The sequence below is a fragment of the Pseudophryne corroboree genome, chromosome 10 (genome assembly GCF_028390025.1).
Source record: "Pseudophryne corroboree isolate aPseCor3 chromosome 10, aPseCor3.hap2, whole genome shotgun sequence".
Taxonomy (NCBI): domain Eukaryota; kingdom Metazoa; phylum Chordata; class Amphibia; order Anura; family Myobatrachidae; genus Pseudophryne; species Pseudophryne corroboree.
This window is the reverse complement of record NC_086453.1, coordinates 250281076-250303918: the sequence shown is the minus strand read 5'-3', so window position 1 is coordinate 250303918 and position 22843 is coordinate 250281076. Positions and strand designations below refer to the sequence as shown.

Genomic DNA, 22843 nt, shown 5'->3' with positions numbered 1-22843 from the left:
GGTATCTCTCGGTTATGCATTTGCCTTCAAGAAACACCCTCCTCGAAGGTTTTTTTTGTACCAGCCCATCTCGGGTAGAGACAAAGGCCAGGGCTTTGCAAGAGGCAGTTCAGAAATTGCTTCAGTCAGGGGTAATTATTCCAGTTCCTCCTGCACAACGAGGACAGTGTTTTTACTCCAACCGGTTTCTAGTTCAGAAGCCAAATGGGTAATTCCGGCCCATACTCAATCTCAAAGTGCTGAACACATACATTTGGTCATGTTGGTTTCAGATGGAGACTTTACGTTCCGTCGGTTGGCTATGGAGCCAGGGGATTATATGTTATCCCTGGATATACAGGATGCTTACCTACATGTTCTTATACAACTGCCCCATCAGTGCTATCTCAGGTTCGCTATCCCCCAACAGCATTTTCAGTTCCAGGCCCTACTTTTTGGGTTAGCCACAGCAGCCAGAGTATTTACCAAAATTATGGTGGTAATGGCAGCTTATCTCCGCCAGCAGGGGATAAGAATTTTTCCATACCTCGACAATCTTTTAATCCTGGCACAGTCTCAGGAATTGCTCCTGTGTCATCTGCAACAGAAAATAACATGTCTGCAGAAGCACGAGTGGCTCATAAATTGGGCAAATTTGTCTCTGGTTCCATCACAGCGGATGACTCGGGGGCTGTACTGGATTCAAACCTTCAAAGAGTATTTTTACCTCTGAACAAGATATCCAAAGTTCAGTCAAGGATTCAGGACTTGCTACATAGTCAAAAGGTATCCATTCACGCAGCAATGCGTGTGATGGGATTGATGGTGTCAACATTCGACATGGTGGAGTATACTCCGTTCCATTCGAGGCCTCTGCAGTATCTTATCCTTGCCAAATGGAATGGGTTTCATTGGATGATAAAAACGCAGACTATGGTCCTTACGGTGGAAGTAAGGAGGTCGTCTGGTGGCTACAGACATCCCATCTGGACAAAGGGAAACCCTTTTGGTTATCAGATTGGGAAATTCTGACAACAGATGCCAGTCTCCAGGGCTGGGGAGCAGTCAGGAAGGTTTTGTTTCCAGGGGCAATGGACCAAGGAAGAAGGTTTCCTGCCAATAAATATATTGGAACTTCGGACCATATACATGGCACTGATTCAGGCAAAGGACATCCTCAGGGAAAATGTTCAGATCCGCTCGGACAATGCAACGGCAGGAGCACACCATCAGGTAGAAACTCGCAGCCTGAAAGCTATGAAGGAGGTAAGTCACACACTAAAGTGGTCAGAACTTCATCATCCAGCTTTGTCCACAGCGTTTGTTCCGGGAGTCCTAAACTGGGAAGCGGATTTTCTCAGTCGACACGCCATTCAGGCAAGCGAATGGGCTCTACACCCGGAGGTCTTCCAGACTCTAGTCGACAAGTGGGGTTGCCAGAGATAGATCTCATGGCGTCCTGTCAAAACAAAGTTCTTGCATACGGGTCAAGAACAAAGGATCCCAGAGCGAACTTTGTTGATGCCCTGTCAGTGAGACTTTCATCTGGCCTATGTGTTTCCTCCATCACCTTATTACCCAGGGTGGTGAGAAAGATAAGGAAAGGGTGCCACAATACAAATAGCTCCGGCATGGTCCAGAAGACATTGGTACACCGATCTGCAGAGAATGTCGATGAATGCTCCATTCCTGCTTCTTCAACCTCCAGATCTACTGACGCAGGGTCCTTGTTATCACAGACATCTGGATCGGCTGTCTTTGACGGCGTGGCTCTTGAGACCTCTATCCTGAAGTCAAGAGGATTCTCACAACAGGTAATTCAAACAATGCTCAAAGCAAGGAAACCTTCCTCGGCTCTAATTTTTGGCAAACCTATATTCATTGGTGCAGTGAACGGAAAATGGACCTAAGGTCTTTCAGAGTTTCCAAGGTCTTAGCATTCCTTCAGGCAGGAATGGATAAAGGTTTGAAGATGGCTTCCTTGAGAGTTCAAGTGTCAGCATTGACTGTATGGTTCCAAAAGAAAATTGCCAACTTACAGGATGTGCATACTTTTTTTCCAGGGAATGCTGCGCATTCAACCTCCTTTTGTTCCTCCTTCAGTGCCTTGGGATTTAAGTCTAGTCCTGAAAGCCCTTCAAGTTGACCCATTTGAACCACTTAATAAAGTGGATCTTAAATGGTTGACAGCTAAAGTTCTATTTCTACTGGCCATGGCGTCGGCTAGAAGAGTATCAGATTTTGGGACATTGTTATGTCGTCCTCCATTTCTGTTCTTTTATCCAGATAGAGCGGTTCTCAGAACTAAATCTGGGTATCTTCCCAAGGTGGTGTCTAAATTTCACCTTAAGGAAGAAATTGTAGTCCCGGCTTTCCAGGAACCAGGCCTTTCTGCAAGAGATGCATCGCTGGACATGGTCCGTGCCCTAAGGATCTACGTGGATCGTACCAGTTCCATCAGAAAGACAGATTCTCTCCTTGTTCTCTACGGATTTTACAAGAGAATATGGCCTGCTGATAAGCAGACACTGGTAACGTGGTTTTGGATGACTATTTCAGAAGCATATTCTCAAGCTGATCTCCCTGTTCCTGATAATGTCTTTGCTCACTCTACTCGTAAGGTAGGTCCATCATGGGCAGCACAACGTGGTGCTTCAGCAGAACAGATATGTAAGGCAGCCACATGGTCTTCCATTAACACACTCATTAGACATTATGCCGTGGATACCTTTACCTCGCAGAACGCTGAATTCAGGCAAAGGATTCTCCTGTCCAATCAGAAGCGTCCCCACCACTTAATTGCTACAGGAAATCCCAATGTTATCTTGTGGAGAACCTGTGGACCCTGCCGGAGAAATATACGTTATGGTAAGAACTCACCTTTAACGGTATTTCTCCTAAGTCCACAGGGATCCCACTCTGACGCACCTGATTTGAGGATCCTTTTACGCTCTAACCTCTTCCTTCTTTTACGGAAGGTGTGCATGTGTGTTCTTCTCGCCTGATTAGGGCTATCTATGATGCTCCTGCCTTATGCTTTGGGAAAACAACTGATTTGTCTGAGCCAGGAGGCGGGCATATATGGACGGGCCCGTTGCATGCTGGGAGGCCGAAAAGCTTTGACCAATTGATGCAAATCCGCTGTCACTTCATCATATTCCAATGTTATCCTGTGCACTTAGGAGAAATACCGTTATCAACAGTAAATTCTTACCATAACGTATATATTGCTTAAAATGCAAAATTTACCTTTATAAAATGAGTAGAGGTCCCTTACACAGGCAGAGCCAACTGCTTAAACCAATCACTTTTGTCCATATCTCACAGGGCATTGCTATTGTGTGGGCAATTGCCACACGGGGGATCATTCCGAGTTGATCGCTAGCTGCTTTCGGTCGCTGCACAGCGATCAGGCTAAAAATCTGCACTTCTGCTTATGCGGCGAAATGCACATTCGCGTCGTACTATCACAACGAACTATGTAGTTTCACACAAGGTCTAGCGAAGCATTTTAGTCGCACTGCTGGCCGCAGAGTGATTGACAGGAAGAGGGCGTTTCTGGGTGTCAACTGACCGTTTTTTCAGGGAGTGTTCGAAAAAACGCAGGCGTGCCAGGAAAAACGCAGGCGTGGCTGGCCGAACGCAGGGCGTGTTCGTGACGTCAAAACAGGAACTGAATAGGTCTGAAGCTACTCTGAAACTGCACAAAATGATTTTGTAGCCTCTCTGCGATTCTTTCGTTCCGACTTCTGCTAAGCTAAAATACACTCCCAGCGGGAGGCGGCATAGCGTTTGCACGGCTGCTAAAAACTGCTAGCGAGCGAGCAACTCGGAATGACCACCATGGTCCGATGCAGTTACAGCTGTGACCTCTTACATCCTTGCTGCAGTCACCCTAAACAGCCCTTCAAGTCATGCCATGCCATGGCGGGACTCTGTAGCACCGAGCGTCTTTGTCGCAATGTAATGCAATAAGACAAACGATAAATTCCTGCAGATTAAAATTATATGCAGCATGCCTATATTCTGGGTGTAATGGTGGCTCTATCTGCATCCGAAATGAAACGTTACATAGCTTTTTATATGCAAATACAATCGCAGTTATACACAGAATATTGGCATGCCGAATATCATTTTAATCAGCAGAAGCTGCTCGTGTATCCTCTTGCATTACTTTGCGACCAAAAAGTCGCATTTTCATTGAAAAAAAAATGCCAAAAAAGGTGCTCAGTGCAACAGAGTCACACAGCTCTCGTGCGTTATGTGTAACGCGACGTGTAGTGTATGGAGCAAAGCTATAAGAGGACACATCTGTATTCATGGATTTGTTTGTATGGCTCTTAGAAAATGAACCTCTGAAAGATGTAGACCAGTTGATTTGGATTGCTGGTTGTTTGGGACACAGATGCATGATTATTTATGTCTAAAAGAACCTCGCTTTCCAGAAGACGACCTGCATTGTGTACAGACCTTTTAAACAAAAACAATTACGATCAGACATTTGGCATGTACTGTAACACCTTTTTGTATGTTTGTTTTTGTATGGTAACTTTTTCTTTCACCGCCTTACCTTCTTTTCAGCTCCATCCAGCTATTCTACACTGTCCGAAACATTTTCCATCTGTTCTATGATGTTGTCCCAACGTATCACAAGTGAGTTTTTTCAGCATGTAACTCATAGCTTGAAGTGTGTGTGAAACCCGCAGAAACAGACTACATTTGTTTTTGTGTTAATGTCCTCATTCCCTGATGCTGCATTATCAAGCAAGTTTTGTTTTCTTTTCTCATAATGGGTGACCTTTTTAAAGTCAGTTATGTTTTTGTTTTTTTTAACTTGTACAAACGTGTAGTAGCTAAATAGTCTACACATAGTATAGTCCAAACATAGTAATTTACTTTAAAATAGTCTGTAATGTTTTTCAGCTGAAGGTCACAATGGCCCTGGTCCTGAGTTCAATGCATCTATAAAAATGTATGCATCTCCTGTTTCCAAGCAGACCGTGCATGAATGTAAAGCATGAAACACTGTGTGCGCATGCACTGTACGATGTGATGGAAATGACAAATAGGTGTGTGTGTGTGTGTGTGCGCGTCTTGTGCGGACAGCTTGAAGTAGTCGCTTGTAGGCGGTAAGTATCAAGCCGCACCGCACGGTTATTTCCTATAGAAGTGTCGTGGGTGTGTGGGAATGTACAGCTCAGTGTGATTCTGAACCGTGCGTATGGGTAAGGGACGCCTGTGCCTATCGGATCTCTTCTACCTACCATGGGTCTACTGCAAGTACCGAAACAAATTCATGACTATTGTGTTTGCAGATACTAGAACTGTGGGTGGGATAGGCTCGCACTTTCAGATGTACAGCGCCGTAGGAAAAAGCAACCATAGTCGCGTGTGAACCAGTGTATGTAATGCAACGCCTTTGCTTCCACGCTGCTTCTTTCAACAGCTTGCTTATACCAGCAAGAGATGGGACCTGGGGTATAGGAAGAAGGGTGGGTCAGAGTAAGCATTTGTCAATGGTATTTGTATATATCTTTTGGAAATATAGCCTGCCCTCCCCAGGTAGAGGAAGTGTTGATGGGAATGTATTCCATTAAAAGCTAACCTTTTTTTATTTTCCTTCAGAAAATACCCATTTCTCTAGCATCCATAAAGAATATTGGGGGAATCTAGTATGATGGGGTATAGACAGGGTCCAAAGAAGTCAGTGTACTTTAAATTTCTTCAACTGGGTGTGCTGGCTTCTCCCCCTATGCCCCCTCCCACAGGCAGTTTAGAAAAAAGTGCTCTCAGGGGAGGATGAGCTCCAGAGAGTTTTCTTCAGTTTCTTTTAAATCTTTATTTTCTGTATGCTGTTTGGGCAACAGCATACCTGCACCGTGGGAGTTGGGGGTGAAGGGGCAGCGGGGCACAGCCTTGCAAGATGCCTGAGCCGCTTTCCCACTGCAGACCATGATCCTGAGTGTTTGTTGTACAGCAGGGCACTGCGCCTTAGCGGTCACAATCGCAGCACGCCACACACCCCTAACAGTAGCCTGAAGTTGACGACAGTGGTGAGTAAAAACCGGGGGCCCCTCTAAGGGGGTCCCACGGTTCATGTTGCGGCAAACACGCAGAGGAGGCATACGGAACCCTCCTGGGAGGGGACCCGCTATAGCCCCCTGTGTACACTGGCAGTGGTAGTTAAAACTGGCAGGTGTGTGATGTTTTTACACTCCTAGGGAGACTTTGCCAGTATAAATATAACTGAAACTCTGGCGCCATTACAGGGGGTGGGGCTTCCTCAGAGCGGGACCAGCTGCGTTTTGGCGCCTTCCTCTGCTTACACCTGTAACAGCAGGCACACACAGCTCCTCCAGACACTCAGCATATGCCGGAAAACTGGTACAAGGGTGTAGCAAAGGGGGAGAGCCGCTATTGTACACGTTCTGTGTCCTGAAAAGGACAAAAATTCCAGTGTTTCACTGTGATATAACTGCTTGCAGCCTCACTGGGGCTGTTTAGCTTGGGTGTGCTGTTCCCTTCTCTCTGTCTCCCTCTCACATACAGTAAAGACCGGCTTGCTATTGTATTACTTGTCTGTGTGTACAGTATGTAAGTGTTTGCTGTAAACATGGTAAAACACCAATTATGCAGTGTCTGTCACACCAGATTCTCTCCTTCTACATATGGTTCCATGTCATGTGAACAATGTAGTCAGTTCTCACAGCACAGTGAGGGGACTGGGGTTTAGGGTCAAGAGCCTTCCTGGCTAGGTGCCATAAAATCCATGATGTCAGATATGTCATCCAAGCTCACTGCTAATCTTCAAAAAACTCAACAACTGCAGCAGGCTGTTGTAGACCTGGCTGCAACTGCAGATGTTCCACAGCCCCCCCTCTCTAACTCAGGACCACTTAAACATGGGTTACCTGCCTTACTCTCAGACTGAGGAGATACAGGAGGAGGGGGAGGAATTGGTTCCACTTACTGGGGATACCGATTCTTCTCAGGGTATTGAACCCCTAATTCTGGCTATACGGGATGTGTTAAAGCTCCCTCTAGAGGACACTGCGTCACAGAAGTAGTTTTTCTTTGCACAAAACAAGCTTAATGTTACTTTCCCTAATTCTGCAGAGTTAGATAACCTATTTAAGTTAGCCTGGAAAAATCCAGATAAAGTGTCAAGACGGTTTTTGCACACTTTCCAATTTGCTCCTGAAGGCAGGAAAATCTGGGAAGAACCCATCCCGCTGTTGACGTATCAGTATCTCGTCTATCTAAAAAGGCAGTACTGCCAGCTCCGGGCTCCTTTACCATAAAGGACTCTGGGGATAGAAAAATAGAGACTACACTGAAGTCTATCTACACTGCAGTGGGTATATCACAAAGACCAGTCATAGCAGGTTGCTGGATGATGCATGCCATTCATACATGGGCTACTCCGATTCAAGAGGGCCTCTCGGGGGATATGTCCCTGGTCACTACAGTGACTCTCCTGAAGCACATTCAGGACACTGCATGCGTCCTGTGCGACTCCTTCAAGGAGATAGGCAATATTAATGCTAGGACCACCGCTATGGCAATGTCGGCGCGCAAGGCTTTGTGGTTGCGTCAGTGGGTAGCGGACGCAGTGTCCAAGTGCAATGTGGAGTCTCTCCCCTTTTCAGGGGAATGGCTCTTCGGGGTGGAATTGGATACGTGGATTTCAGTTACTGTGGGGAAATCCACGTTTCTCCCCTCTGGGGCCCAGCCGGCTAGACGTTCCTACCCGGGGCCATCAGCTTTGTCCTTTTCGGTCTAACAGATATCGATCTAGGGCCAGAGGTGCCTGCAATGCGGCTAGAGGCACCAGAGGTAAGGCAAGAAAACAAGCAGCCGCAGGTTCTCAGGAACAGAGCACCAGTTCAGCTTCCACTAAGGCCTCAGAATGAATGACAGTGCCCACCTACCCCGAGGGGATCTTGAGGTGGAAGCTCGACTGCCTCACTTCAGCCACATCTGGGAAAGTTCCTGCCAGGATACTTGGGTAAAGGACCTCATTTTTCAGGGCTACAAGCTGGAGTTCGACGGTGCTTCTCCCAAACGATTTTTCAAAACAAGCTTGCCAGCTTTGGAGGGTACGCGTGTTACGCTGCAATAGGCCATCCTAAAGTTAGTCCAGTTCCAAGTCATTGTTCCAGTGCCACTACAACAACAGGGAAGGGGGTTACTATTCCAACCTGTTCGTGGTACCGAAACCAGCCGGTTCGGTAAGACCCATTTTGAATCTAAAATCCTTGAACCTTTACCTAAGGGTTTTCAGGTTCAAGATGGAATCCTTGCGAGTAGTGATCGCAGGTCTGTAAGAATAAGAATTAACAGCTCCGCGGGTGTTCACGAAGGTAATGGTGGAGATGATGATCCAACTCCGGGTCCAGGGGGTCAATGTTGTCCCTTATTTGGACGACCTCTTGATAAAAGCGAGATCCAGGGAGCTTTTATTGCTCCATCTAGATCACACTATTCAACTTCTGTCACACCATGGGTGGATCCTCCATTTACAGAAGTCCCACCTGGAGCCAACACAACGGCTCCTGTTCCTAGGAATATTGCTGGATACTGTGGCCCAGAAAGTGTTCCTCCCAGAGGAAAAAGCGAGAACACTTCAGGAGATGGGTCCACATGGTTCTCCGGCCTACCCTAATATCCATCCATCTTTGTATAAGATTGTTGGGGAAGATGGTTGCCTCGTACGAGATGATCCAGTATGGAATGTTCCATGCCAGAACATTTCAATTAGATGATCTGAGCAAGTGATCCGGATCACATCTTCAGATACTCCGGATAATATGGCTGTCACCTCAGGCCAGGATTTCCCTCCTGTGGTGGCTGCAGTCCTCCAACCTACTGGAAGGCCGAAGTTTTGGGATTCCGGATTGGATCCTCCTCACGATGGATGCGAGTCTGAGAGGATGGGGAGCTGTCACCCACGGGGCTCAGTTCCAGAGCAGGTGGTCAACCCACGAAGCCCTCCTTCCGATTAACATTTTGGAACTTCGGGCAATCTTCAATGCTCTGATTTAGGCCTCTCCCTCTACTCAAGGATTACCGGATCCAGGTACAGTCGGACAGCACCACGGCAGTAGCGTACATCAGTCGACAAGGAGGAACAAAAAGCAGGGCCTGCATGCGAGAGGTGTCAAAGATATTCCTCTGGGCAGAAAGAAATGCAAGAGCACTGTCCGCAATTTTCATTCCGGGAGTGGACAACGATCACGATCTCCGCCCGGGAGAGTGGGGGCTTCACCATCAGGTATTTCAGCAGATCATCAATCGGTGGGGCTGCCTAAAAATAGACATGATGGCTTCTCATCTCAACAAAAAGCTTCCTTGGTATTGCTCACGAACCAGGGACCTTCAGGCGAGGGCAGTAGATGCACTAACGTCGCCTTGGCAGTACCGTCTGGTCTATCTGTTTCTTCCGATTCCATTATTTCCAAGGGTGCTAAAGCAAATCAGGAATCAAGGTGTCCAGGCGATTCTGATTGTCCCGGATTGGCCTCTGAAGGCGTGGTACGCGGATCTTCTGGACATGTCCGTTGAAGACGCTTGGCCTCTGCCACTGAAAAGAGATCTTCTTCAACAAGGTCTGTTCGTATACCCGGACTTACGGCGGCTACGTTTGACGGCATGGAGGTTGAGCAGGACATCCTAGCTCACAAGGACCTTTCCAAAAAGGTTGTTGCTACCATGGTTCAGGTCAGGAAACCTATGATGTCAAAACACTATCATCATATCCGGAGGAGATATGTCTCCTGGTGCGAGGACCGCACGTATCTGCCTGCGGCATTCCACTTGAGATGTTTCCTCCATTCCCTGCATGCTGGTGTGGATAAGGGCTTATGTCTGGGTTCCATTAAGGTCCAGATTTCAGCTCTCTACATTTTCTTCCAGAAGAAATTGCCAGTATTGCCAGCAGTTCAGACCTTCTTGCAAGGGGTGCTTCCCATTCAACCTCATTTTGTGCCGCCCACGGGACCCTAGGATTTAAATGTAGTGTTGAAATTTTTACAGTCCTCCTGGTTTGAACCTCTGATGACGGTAGAAGACAAGTACCTCACGTGTAAGATGGGAATGTTATTGGCCCTGGCTTCGGCTAGGCATGTCTCAGAATTGGGCACCCTATCGTGTAAAAGCCCTTACTTGGTCTTTTATGAGGACATAGTGGAGCTCAGGACTAGGCAGCAGTTCCTGCCGAAGGTCGTCTCTGCGTTCCACTTGTATCAACCTGTTGTGGTTCCGTGAAGTTCTGGCTCTTCTGCTCCTCAGGAGGCATTGGATGCTGGGCGAGCCTTGAAGAGCTATGTCAAGAGAACGGCTCGGTTCAGAAAGACTGATTCCTTATTCGTGCTATATGATGCACAGAAAAAGGGTTGCTCTGCTTCAAAGCAGTCCATTGCTCGTTGGCTTAGACTCTGTCCAACAGGCCTATGTGTTGGCAGCCTTACCTGTTCCACAGTCTTTGAAGGCCCGGTCTACAAGATCGGTGAGGTCTTCCTGGGCGGCTGCCCGTGGAATCTCGACCTTGCAACTATGCCGAGCTGCTACCTGGTCAGGGAAGAACACCTTTGTGAAGTTCTACAGGTTTGATGCCCTGGCCAAGGAAGATTCCCAGTTTGGGCAGGCGGTGCTGCAGACGTCTCCACACATTCCTGCCCGTTCTGGAGGCATTGGGACATCCCTATCGTACTAGATTCCCCCAATATCCCTTATGGATGCTAGAGAAAATAGGATTTTAATTACCTACTGGTTAATTCTTTTTTCGTAGTCCATAAGGGATATTGGGCGCCCGCCTCAATGCGTTGACTTTTCTGCAGGTTGTCTTTTATATGGTTATCTGTTCAGTTGTTACTGTTTTGTTACCAGCCGTTGCTGGTCGTTTTTGTTAGTGGTGTGCAAGTGTGTAAATCTCACCACTCATTGTTATGTTCCTTCTCTAAAGTATGTCCTTTCTCCTTCGGGCACTGTTTTACCTATAACTGCCTGTGGAAGTGGGCATAAGGGGGAGGAGCCAGCACACTCCTTTGGACCCCGCCTATACCCCATCGTACTAGATTCCCCCAGTATCCCTTATGGACTACAAGAAAAGGATTTACCGGTAGGTAATTAAAATTCTATTTTCCCTGTTCATCCGCTAGGGGACACAGGAGAGAAGCTACACTGGGTTATAGGCTGTGAGGGACTGAGCAGGCACCAAAGGGGTTAACTTTTTTTACCCAGCGTGTCCAGCCCCCCTCTCCCCTATACCCTGCCCCCCTGTTAGGGCTAGGGATGGCCATTGGTGGGTTAGCCATCGATGGTCACCAGCAATGATACCATTAATGGATAACCTCGATGGTGTAAAATAGTCTGTAAATGCGTTACTGTAAAATGAACTGTGGGCCAATCAGATGGAAAAATATAAATAAAATATTTTTGTTGGCACTGAACCATCGATGGCGGGAAACCATCTGGTTCTCCCACATCGATGTTAAAAGTATTTGATATCGGTCATAGACCATCAGTGATTTCAATGGTGGTTGGCCATCCCTAGTTAGGACCCGCAAGTTCTACTTTGGTGCCGGCAAGAGCGGGCACCATTTCAGGGGGGAGGCTGCTCACCCCAGCTTACTTTTTTCTTTCAACTATTTGAGGCGTCCAACACCCTGCGGCGGCAGCATCGGCGACTGTTTCGGTGACTTCCGCCGCAGGGAATCCCATACAAGGCAACACACCTCTGGTAAGCCCCACAGCCGCATCCGGATGTCAGGCAGGTAAGGTGGCCGGCTCCCTGCCTTAGCCCATTGAGAATATACTGGTTCTTTGATAACTTATTCTAGAATTTGTATTTCTTTATTGTGCAGGGTTTTCCACAATATCAATTAATTTTAAAAATAAATCAAACACCAACACTGTTAGCCTCTCATTTGCTAAATAGATGGAACATACCTGTATTTGCAAAATTTTTTTTTTTTTTTTTTTTGTGCCAAGAAGCATCCATTCTTTAAACCTTCAGGCATGTGTGAATAAAGGAGAAGGATTAGGAGGAGTGCTCATATGATTTGTTAATGAGTTTTGGGATTCTGTTATGGAGTGCCCCTAATATGCCAGGTCATAGAGCTGCTTCCAGTTTTAAGTAGGGTTAACTGGTAATTCTCAGACAAAATTAAACTTTGCTGTAACTCTGATACTTCCTAGAATTTTTTTTTCTCTTTATTTTTTTGTTTTGTATGAAAAGTCATTATTCTGATACATTTTCAGACTGTTATCCCACAGTAGATACAGGAGAAAAAATAAAATTGTGTCTGAAAAATATCCCATGGGATAGGGTTATTTTCACACAGTTGTTTCATGGGTATTTTAACCACTTAACTGGCTAATATTTTTTCAAAAATTCACTCAGAAATTGTTTTTTTTTTTAATGATTGAATTAGGTTAAGAATATCTGTTTAAAACATCTCACACAATTTTATTAAAAATAAATATATATATATTTTTGAATAACTATTGGTTAAACATATTGTTTCATTGATTAACAGAACATTGCGATTATCGTGAAGCTACATTTTACCAGCGGCTGCTGCTTCCCTCTGCAGCCTCCTGGTGTACACAGGCAAGGTTTAGGGGAACTTCTATTATATTTCTCTAGTGGCTGCTAATCTCTGCAACTGTGGGCTAGGGGATGCTGCACGGTAGGCACTGGGGTAGGAAACCAGGAAGAAGAGGGGCAATGAGGTCCCTCTGAGAGTGGAAGATTATCTTTCAGCAACCGCACAGTGGGCTTTCTGACTGGTGGCATCAGATGCGACCATACGAGGGAAAGTCCAGACTGGTGTGGTTGTATCTGATGCAACCACGCCAGGTAAGTGGTTAGGGGGCTGATCTGAGCACCCAAACTGGGGTACTTGATAGACCTCATTTTATATTGGCATGATAAAAAATTGTGTATTAGACAATTCTGAAAAAGTTTGACCTATTTTTTGCTATATTTAAATAACCAATGCAGCAGTAAACTAAATCAAACAGACAAAAAAGATTCAACAAAATTCAAACTCCTGTGGGAGTAGTGTGGCTGTCTGTTAATTACCCACGAGTTCTCTCTATGAAAATTACCCAAATTAACCTTGTTGAAATTGTCGCATGTTACCACTTGCTCTGCCGTTTCCTCAGTCTTCCGTATGGATGTTGTTGAACTTTTTTGTTTCCCTTGATTTTAGAGAGAACCTACAGAAACTTCCTCAGCTCTCTGCCATCCACCACAACAATTGCATGTACATTGCACACCATCTGCTAACACTTGGACACCAGTTTCGGTACCATCTTCCTTCCCCGCTTAGTGATGGAGCAGCTACATTTGTTGACATGGTTCCTGGATTCCGAAGACTAGGTATGAAAGTTAAAGTTTTTGTGGTGATTGGTTGGTAATTAGAATCGGCATAAACCTCAGTAATGTATGTATATTGGGGGGGGTGGTAGGATGTGTATAAATACGGTCTGATCATGAGCTAGTCTTCATGAAATGTGTTTCATTCTTTAATATACTTTTCATGTAGAATAGATCCATGTAGTCACCATGGTGTCTTCTCGTATGCTTAGACAATATGCTCAATAGACCCCTGAAGTTGTCTGTTTGGATTTCCCCATTTCTCTAACGTCCTAGTGGATACTGGGGAATGTACTTTAGTACTGTGGGTATATATCAGGTCCACTGGAGCCTGGCACTTTAAGAAACCTTTAGTGTGTGCTGGCTCCTCCTCTCTATGCCCCTCCTACCAGACTCCGTTTAGAAAAATGTGCTCAAGGAGCAGGGTACATTCCTCTGGAGGTCCAGAGAGTTTTCTTCAAATCTTTATTTTACTGTAGTTTATTTTCAGGTAGTACTGGTTGGCAACCAGTCTACCTGCGTCGTGGGACTTGGGGGGTCAATCAATCAATCTCCTGATTGTTAATGGTTCGTAATCCCAGCTGACAGGACATTAAGCTCCTGAGGCGCTGTTTCACACACCACACTGTGTGTGCACACGCTGGCAGCTAGCCGCCACCTCCTAACAGATGCTGGATAGACGCAGGTGCTTTGAGTGTTAACACCGGGGTCCCGATTAGCAAATCCCTGGTGACTATTGGTGGCATGACAGACGCGGCGTTCAAGGGCCACGAGCTGCAGTTCCCACCGCGGACTACACTGGCAGAAAAGAGGTGTTATACTTCCACTAGGGGTGCACAGCATCTAATATTGCGCTCCTTTACAGATAATGCCAGTATCATTTTAGAAGGGACCGCGCGCTATTACGGAGTCGGGGCTTCCTGGAGAGCGAGACCAGAGGCGGGAAAGGCGCCATTTTCTGCTGGTGCGGATAAACCAGGCTAACCGCAGACAGGGAGGTAGGGGTGCTTTTCCTACCTGGTATCCCCCCAGCACACTAAAAAATTACCTGTAACCATATCAACAAGGCTGCATACATGCTGCTCCTCCACACAGACCCGGCTGCACAGACTACTGTACTGGTACCTGGGGGTTCATAGGAAAGGGGGAGCACATCAGCGTTGGTGCCGCTGATCCAAAGCAAAAGTAATTACAGTTTACACAGCAGAGTACTGCTTTGCTGTGTATGCAGTGCTGGTCTCCATTCTCTCTGTGTCACTCCAGGTGCTGTCTGGCGTGTGTGTGGTTTCACTTTGTGTTTATCACTACACTGTATGTTGATTTCACTCTGTGCAAAATGTCTGCAGATAAGGCTATGTGTACTTCTTGTACCTTTACACATTCCTCTGAGGGATCTCTCCTGTGTGAACAGTGGGGGTCATTCAGAGTTGCTCGCTAGCTACTTTTAGCAGCCATGCAAACGCATTGTCGCCGCCCACCGGTGAGTGTATTTTCGCTTTGCAGAAGTGCGGACGTTGTGCAGCAGAGCGCCTGTAAAATCATTTTGTGCAAAACAAGACCAGCCCTGTAGGTACTATTCGTGTGCGTTGATTCTAACGACGAGGGACGGTTTTTGACATCACACACCCGCCCAGCGTTCGCCCAGCCACGCCTACGTTTACCCCGACGCGCCTGCATTTTTCTAAGCACTCCCTAAAAACGGTCGGTTGACACCCAGAAACTTTCACTTCCTGTCAATCTTCCTGCGTTTGGCCGTGCGACTGAGAGCTTCGCAATAACCTGTGCAAAACCACAAAGGACCTTGTACCCGTACGTCGCGTGTGCGCATTGCGGTGCATGCGCAGAAATGCCAAATTTTAGCCTGATCGCTGCGCTGCGAACAACGGCAGCTAGCGATCAACTCGGAATGACCCCCAGTGTTCCTTATCCTCTCAGGGTAATAGTACACAGGCACCTGACTGGTTGGAGTCATTTAAAGGCATGATTCATAATATAAATACAGAACTAGCTGCAGCTAGGCAAGAACGACAGGTACTAAAACAATCTGTCGATAATATGGCTAAGGCTGCAGTTCACAGACAGGCTCCTCAGCCCCCCCCTCTGTTGGTGTCACATAAACGTCCACTTCCATAAGTGCTCCATTCTGATTCTGAACTTCCAGACTTCCAGATGAAACAGAAGTTGATATGGATGAGGACAGCTCTCTGTCCCTGGGGGGTGGAAGCACTAATTTATGCTATTAGGGAAGTTCTTAACATTCCCGATAAGGAAGCAGAACCAGAAGAGGAATTGTATTTTAATGTAAAACCTGAATCCTCAGCCACTTTTTCTATATCTAAGGAATTAAACTCCCTGGCCAAAGAGGCGTGGGTCAATCCTGATAAGAAATTCAAAACTCCTCAGAGGTTGTTATCATCCTATCTCTTCCCTGCTGAAGATAGTAAGGTATGGGAAAACCCCCCGTCAGTCGATACTTCTGTGTCCAGGCTATCACGTAAGCTGGTTCTACCGATACCTGGGGCTATATCTCTAAAGGACCCAGCTGACCGGAAGATTGAGACCTCTCTCAAAGCACTATATGCGGCGGCTGGCGTGGCTCAGTGTCCCACTATAGTTTGTGGTTGGATTTCAAGGGCAGTGGTCAAATGGTCTGATAATATAATAAATGGATTTAACTCCCTCAGGAGGAAATCATTACGCTGCTGCAGCATATCCAGGATGCTGCAAACTTTATGAGCGAGACTGTTAAGGAATTTTGTCAGATTTATGGCCGTACCACTGCTATGGCGGTCTCGGCCCACAGAGCCCTGTGGCTGCGTCGAAGGTCAGCGGATGCTGATTCCAAAAAGGTTGTGGAGAATCTTCCCTTTACAGGAGATGCACTATTTGGTGAACAGTTGAACAAGTGGATCTCTCAGACGATGGCGGGTAAATCTCACTGTCTGCCGTCGGCTGCTCTACCTTCTAGATGTCCCTACTCGGGGCCTTCTTTGTGGCAAGATTCAGAGGCAGAGGCCGAGGGGCTTCCAATTCTGTTAGAGGATCTCGCTGGAAACCAGCAGCTGCTGCATGCCTGGACCAGACCTCTGGATCCCCTGCCATGAAGCCGTCAGCGTGATGTTGGGCCCCAACGGCAAGGCGACTTTCAGGTAGGTACTCTCCTTCAACACTTTGCCCATGTATGGGCGGAGTACTGCCTGGATCATTTGGTAAGGGACCTCATCTCCCAAGGATACTGGCTGGAATTTCAAGTGCTTCCTCCCCACTGATTCTTCAGGTCGGGCTTGCCAGCTTCACACATAGCATGAGTAACCTTGTAGGAGGCCATTCAAAAGCTTTTACAAACAGGAGTTGTGGTTCCAGTGCCTCCTTCGTTACACAACAGGGGGTTTTATTCCAGTCTTTTTGTCGTACCAAAACCGGTCGGTTTGGTGTGGTCCATCTTGAATCTGAAAGCTTTAAACCCTTATCTGTATTCAAATTCAAGATGAAGTCCCTTAGGGCAGTGGTGTCCGGTCTGGAAGAGGGGGAATTTCTAGTGTCCCTAGACGTCAAGGATGCTTACCTGCACATCCCTATGTGGCCCCCTCATCAGGCTTACCTTAGGTTCGCTATCTTGGCCTCTTCCAGTTTCAGGCCTTACTCTTGGTCTCTCCACAGCTCCAAGTGTGTTCACAAAGGTTATGGCGGAGGTGATGCTGCAACTGCGCAAAATGGGAGTCAACATTGTCCCCTATTTGGAAGATCTCCTGATAAAAGCAATGTCCAGGGAACGTCTGCTACAAAGCATCGACCTGACGACTCTCCTGCTTACGGATCATCGGTGGATCCTGAATTTTCAGAAATATCACCTGGAACCATTGCAACGACTTCAGTTCCTGGGAATGATACTGGACTCAGTGTCTCAGAAGGTGTTTCTTTCAATGGACAATGGATGGTGGCCTCATACGAGGCAGTCCAGTATGGGAGATTTAATGCCTGTCCCGTTTCAGCTGAATTTGCTGGACAAGTGGTCGGTGTCTCATCTGCACATGCATCGGAGTGTAACCCTATCACCCAGAGCTCGGATTTCCCTGTTGTGGTGGCTACAAATTCCTCACCTGGTGGTAGGCCACAGTTTCAGTACACAGTCTTGGATTCTACTGACAACGGATCCCAGCCTTCGGGGTTGGGGGACTGTGACCCAAGGGGCCCAGTTCCAGGGGAAAGTCAGGAATCTTCACTACCGATAAACGTCCTGGATCTCAGGGCGATTTACAATGCCCTTCTACAAGCTTCCTCTCTTCTCCAGGATCAAGCTATCCAAGTTCAGTCGGACAATGCCACGGCGGTGGTTTACATTGGGGGTAATTCAGAGTTGATCGCAGCAGCAAATTTGTTAGCAGTTGGGCAAAACCGTGTGCACTGCAAGGGGGCTGATAGAACATGTGCAGAGAGTTAGATTTGGGTGGGGTGTGTTTAAACTTAAATCTAAATTGCAGTGTAAAAATAAAGTAGCCAGTATTTACCCTGCACAGAAACAAAATAACCCACCCAAATCTAACTCTCTCTGCACATGTTACATCTGCCACACCTGCAGTGCACATGGTTTTGCCCAACTGCTAAAAAATTTGCTGCTGCGATCAACTCTGAATTAGGCCCATAAACCGACAGGGAGAAACAAGAAGTAGAGCAGCAATGCGACAAGTGTCAAAAATACTCCTCTGGGCGGAGGCCAACGCAGGGGCCGTATTCATTCCAGGAGTGGACAATTGGGAGGCAGACTTCCTCAGCAGGCATGTCCTCCATCCAGGGGAATAGGTCCTTCATCCTCGGGTGTTTCAACAATTGATTCACCGGTGGTGTTCGCAGATAGACCTGATGGCTTCTCGTCTCAACAAGAAGCTACGCCGTTACTATTCCAGAACGAGGGATCCGCAGACTGTAGCAGTGGACGCGCTGATGACGCCATGGACTTGCCGAATTGTTTACCTGTTTCCTCCAATCCCGCTTATTCCAAGAGTTCTAAAAAGACTCAAAAGGGAAAGCGTTCAGGCAATTCTAATTGCCCCAGATTGGCCTCGGTGGGTCTGGTATGCAAACCTCCTGACCATGTCTCTGGAAGAACCCTGGCCTCTGCCGCTTCTAAAGGACCTTCTTTAGCAAGGACCGTTCGTCTATCCAGACTTACAGCTGTTACGTTTGACGGCTTGGAAGTTTTAAGTGAGATCCTAGACAGATGTTTTAATGGAGATTCTAGCCAGAAAATTTCCACTATGGTACAGGCCCGGAAAGTGGTTACGTCGAAACATTACCACCGTATCTGAAAAAATATGTTTCTTTGTGTGAAGGTAGAAAGATTTCTCCCGTGGAATTTCAAGTTGGTCTTTTTCTCCTTTTCCTACAAGCAGGTGTGGATATGGGCCTACGGTTAGGCTCCGTCAAAGTACAGATTTCGGTGCTCTCTATCTTGTTCCAGAAACAACTTGCAATGTTGCAGGAAGTACAGACTTTCCTAAAAGGAGTTCTGCACATGCAACTGCCCTTCGTACCTCCCATGGCTCCGTGGGATCTCAATGTGGTTTTGTCCTTTCTTCAGTCTGTCTGTTTTGAACCCTTACAAAGGGTTGAATTGAAGTTTCTCACTTGGAAGACTGTCACGTTGCTGGCGTTGGCATCTGCAAAACTTGTCTCTGAATTGGGGGCCTTATCCTGTAAGGGCCTGTACTTGATATTTCATGAGGATAGGGCAGAACTCGGGACCCGGCCTCAGTTTTGCCGAAAGTGGTGTCAGCTTTTCACGTGAATCAACCAATTGTGGTTCCGTTGTTGGCTGACACTTCAGTTGCCCCAGAGTCCTTGGACGTGGTGAGGGCTCTGAAGATTTATGTCAAGAGGACTGCTCGTCATCGGAAATCTGACTCGCTGTTTCTCCTTTTATGATGCCAAAAGATTGGTTGTCTGGCTTCTAAGCAATCTATTGCTTGTTGGCTCAGGCTGATCATTCAACAAGTCTATACTCTGCCCTTGCCGACATCTATTCAGGCCCACTCAATGAGAACAGTGGGTTCTTCCTGCGCGGCTGCCCGGGGTGTCTCGGCCTTACAGTTTTGCCGAGCTGCTACTTGGTCTGGTTCGAATACGTTTGTAAAGTTCTATAGGTTCGACACCATGGCCAAGATGTCTTTCAGTTTGGTCAGGCCGTTTTGCAAGGGTCTCAGCAATCTCCCTGTTCTGGGAGCTTTGGGTCTTCCCAACGGTACTAAAGTACATTCCCCAGTATCCACTAGGACGTTAGAGAAAATAGGAATTTAATACCTACTGGTAATTTCTTTTCTCGTAGTCCGTAGTACATACTGGGCGCACGCCTTAGTGCTTCAATTCTGCCTACCTGGCATAAGTGTTTCTGGTTGGTCTGCTGTTCCGGTCTCTTTTCCAGGTTGGGTTAGCTTTGCTATCCTTTGTTGTAGTTGGTGTTGCTATCCTCTGTTCCGGTTAGCACTCCTATTCTATTATGGTTGTGTGTTGGTAGGTTACCTCACCGCTGTTTCTATATGTGTATATGTTTCCTTCTCTCATGGTATGTCCGTTGCCTCGGGCACAGTTTTCCTAGACTGAGTTTGGTAGGAGGGTCATAGAGGGGAGGAGCCAGCACACATTAAATGTTTCTTAAAGTGCCAGGCTCCAGTGGACCCAATCTATACCCACGGTACTAAAATAGTTTCCCCAGTATCTACTACAGACTATGAGAGTAGGAATTACCGGTAGGTATTACATTCCTATTTTTAATGTGCAACTTATGGCTCATTTTTCCAAAGGCACGGAGACTTTTCTTGCACAAATGCGCTCCCAGAAAGGTGACCTTCTTGATAGGTTATCAAATGCAAGGTCATTTAGCAACATGGAAGATGAACAAAATTACACATCGGCACACAAAGCAATAAGGCAGGTGAGATTTTAAATCTGTGTCCTAGCAACTCATTTATGATATGGTTTTAAAGTCCACTATTTTTGTTGTGATGCAATGATGTGTAACAGTGGTTCCCAAACTGGTTGCTGTGGCACTCTGGGGTGCCATGGGTTGGTTGCTCCAAGACCAAATCAAATTATTTATGCCCAATGTTACAGGCAAAATCCCTGCTGGTGGCTTTCAATCCTAAAATTCAAGGACAAACTGAAGTGCAATCTTAACTGAATCTAAGTACGACCTGTAATCACAATTACGTAATACCTAATTTAGTAATCATTGCAGAGTTGCTCAGTAAGAAACATTTGGCCAAGACATATAGTAAAAAAACAAATAGAGGCGATGCTCCAGGTCACTGTTATTCAACTAAGTATGGGAACTGCTGGTGTAGAACAATAATTTTATCTTTTACTTTGTTATGGTACATGGTGGTCCATAAGTGTGTAAACACCCTTATAAATAAAATAATACAATTGTAGTTGCATCCAAGATGGGCGACTTTAAGATGGCCATTTTACTGGTGACATACCCAAAAGTCCCCGTTCCCCACACTCCCATATCATATGTAGACACTGAATTAATATTTCTTACTCATTCCACACATATTGACCACCCTGTATTATAAAAGAGCAGAGCCATATAGTGAGATCACGGTCTTCTCTGATTTTTGGAGACTCTTACATTTCAACATTCTCTTCATAAGGTTATTCATCAACTGAGTCGCCTGGGAAAGGTGTGGCAGGACGTACTTCCCGTGGCTATATATTGCAAGGCCATGGGGACATTGTTGAACACGGCCATCACTGAAATAATTAGCAAAATTACAGCTTTGGAGGTTGGTTATCATCTGTTGGAATACAGTAGGTTGCTAGCACTACTCTAATGATCAGAGTTTTGTTGTCCTTAACATTTACTTGTATAATGTAACCTAGTTGACAAATTCACGTGTGCTTGTTCTAGTCAAAACGTGCATACCAGTCTTTAAAATGTATTCACTCCCTACAGTTCATCTCAAGAAATAATGCAAGCAATAGAAGAATCTTTATTGTCTTTAAAAGAAACCACATGATTCTGGATAGCTGCTAGGTAGTGGTAGATGGTACTCAGCTGCTTTTAATGCCAATAATAACGAGATACATAAACTGATGTCATGACACCCGTTGTTCTGGGAGATCTGGCCAGATAAAACTGTGCTCCCAGGTTTATCGTAGAAAATTAAAGTGTTTGAAGTTGCTTTATGGTGTACTTAATACCCACCCAAGGGCAACAAGGGAACAGAGAGCCATGATTTTCAAATCATTTTAGAGAACAGTTAGAAAATGGTGGCAGAAGATTAGGGGTCATGTAAAGCTGGCCATACATTTTAGTTTGACCTATTCTGGTCAGATAATGGCTACAAAGTGATTGCAGTTTATAGATGGATTTTCCATTGTGACAGGACATCTCCACTGAAGATGGAGAAAAACTATATTCCCTGTGTCGTACAATGGTTGAGGAAGGACCCCTCGTCTTCACTCCTCTTCCTGAAGAAGGCAAGAACAAGAAGTTTCAGGAGGAGGTGCCAGTCTATGTGCAGAAGTGGATGAAATTCAAAGAACTCATGATTATCCTGCAAGCAAATCTTCAGGAGATTGTCGATCGGTAAGTGTCTCATCGTCTGCCCATTTGTTGAATGAGTGTTCTTGAAGCAGGGGTTATTTGTGTACCATACACCCTTACTTGGCTGTAATGTAATGGGGCTAAATGTTCAAAGCAAAGATTCGTAAGTGCTAGATTTTTTTGTTTTTGTTTAAAGAAGTCCCACTTTAGGGTTGATAAAGTACTATCATGAAGAGGATGGTATGGTCAAGCTTATACCCCTATCTTCAGTACTCATCAATCCTGGCTTAATGCGCCATTGTTTGGCAGGCAGTTATGCTGGACCTAAATTTACAGATGTGTCCTCCTACAACTTTGCTCCATGCGCTTCAAGTCGCATTACACATAATGTGTAAGTGCCATGTGACATTTTTGCTTTTTTTTTTTCCCCTGCGCATATGCGTTTTGGGTGCAATGTAATATGACACATGAGCAGCTTCTGCTGAGTAAAGTGATATGCTGCATGCCTATATTCTGTGTGTGACTGCGACTGTATTTGCATACAAAATGCTATGCTACAGTGATTTCCTGGAAAACACCGTAACGTTTCATTTCAGATGCAGATACAGCCGCTATAATGCACAGAATATATGCATATTGCATATCATTTTAATCAGCAGAAATCATGCATCATATTGCATTACACTGCAAAAGACTCAAAAAGACGCTCAACGCTACTGAATCCCGCCACGGCATGGCACTACTTGAAGGGCTGTCTAGTGTGACTGCAGCAAGGAAGTAGGAGGTCAAATCTGTATATGTGAAAACTGAACCATTGATGCATGCCCACTGCTGGTCTTTGGATCCTTCTCTCAGGTCCTGTACATGCCAACACATTAATGGGCAGCACTCTGACATTCCCTCTGTATTGTTGGTAGAGATTAGTAACTACTCAG

The 22843-nt window shown here is 46.0% G+C and overlaps 1 protein-coding gene across 1 annotated transcript in view; it reads left to right on the top strand.

Moving 5' to 3' along the window:
• The window catches only part of ZW10 (zw10 kinetochore protein), a 174888-nt gene that overhangs the window by 136186 nt on the left and 15859 nt on the right, over positions 1–22843 (top strand). Inside the window, exons 11-15 of the mRNA XM_063943187.1 lie at positions 4561–4632; positions 13197–13366; positions 20161–20291; positions 21013–21144; positions 21748–21950. Coding sequence (XP_063799257.1) covers positions 4561–4632; positions 13197–13366; positions 20161–20291; positions 21013–21144; positions 21748–21950 — 708 coding nt within the window. The remainder of the gene's footprint in view (positions 1–4560; positions 4633–13196; positions 13367–20160; positions 20292–21012; positions 21145–21747; positions 21951–22843) is intronic.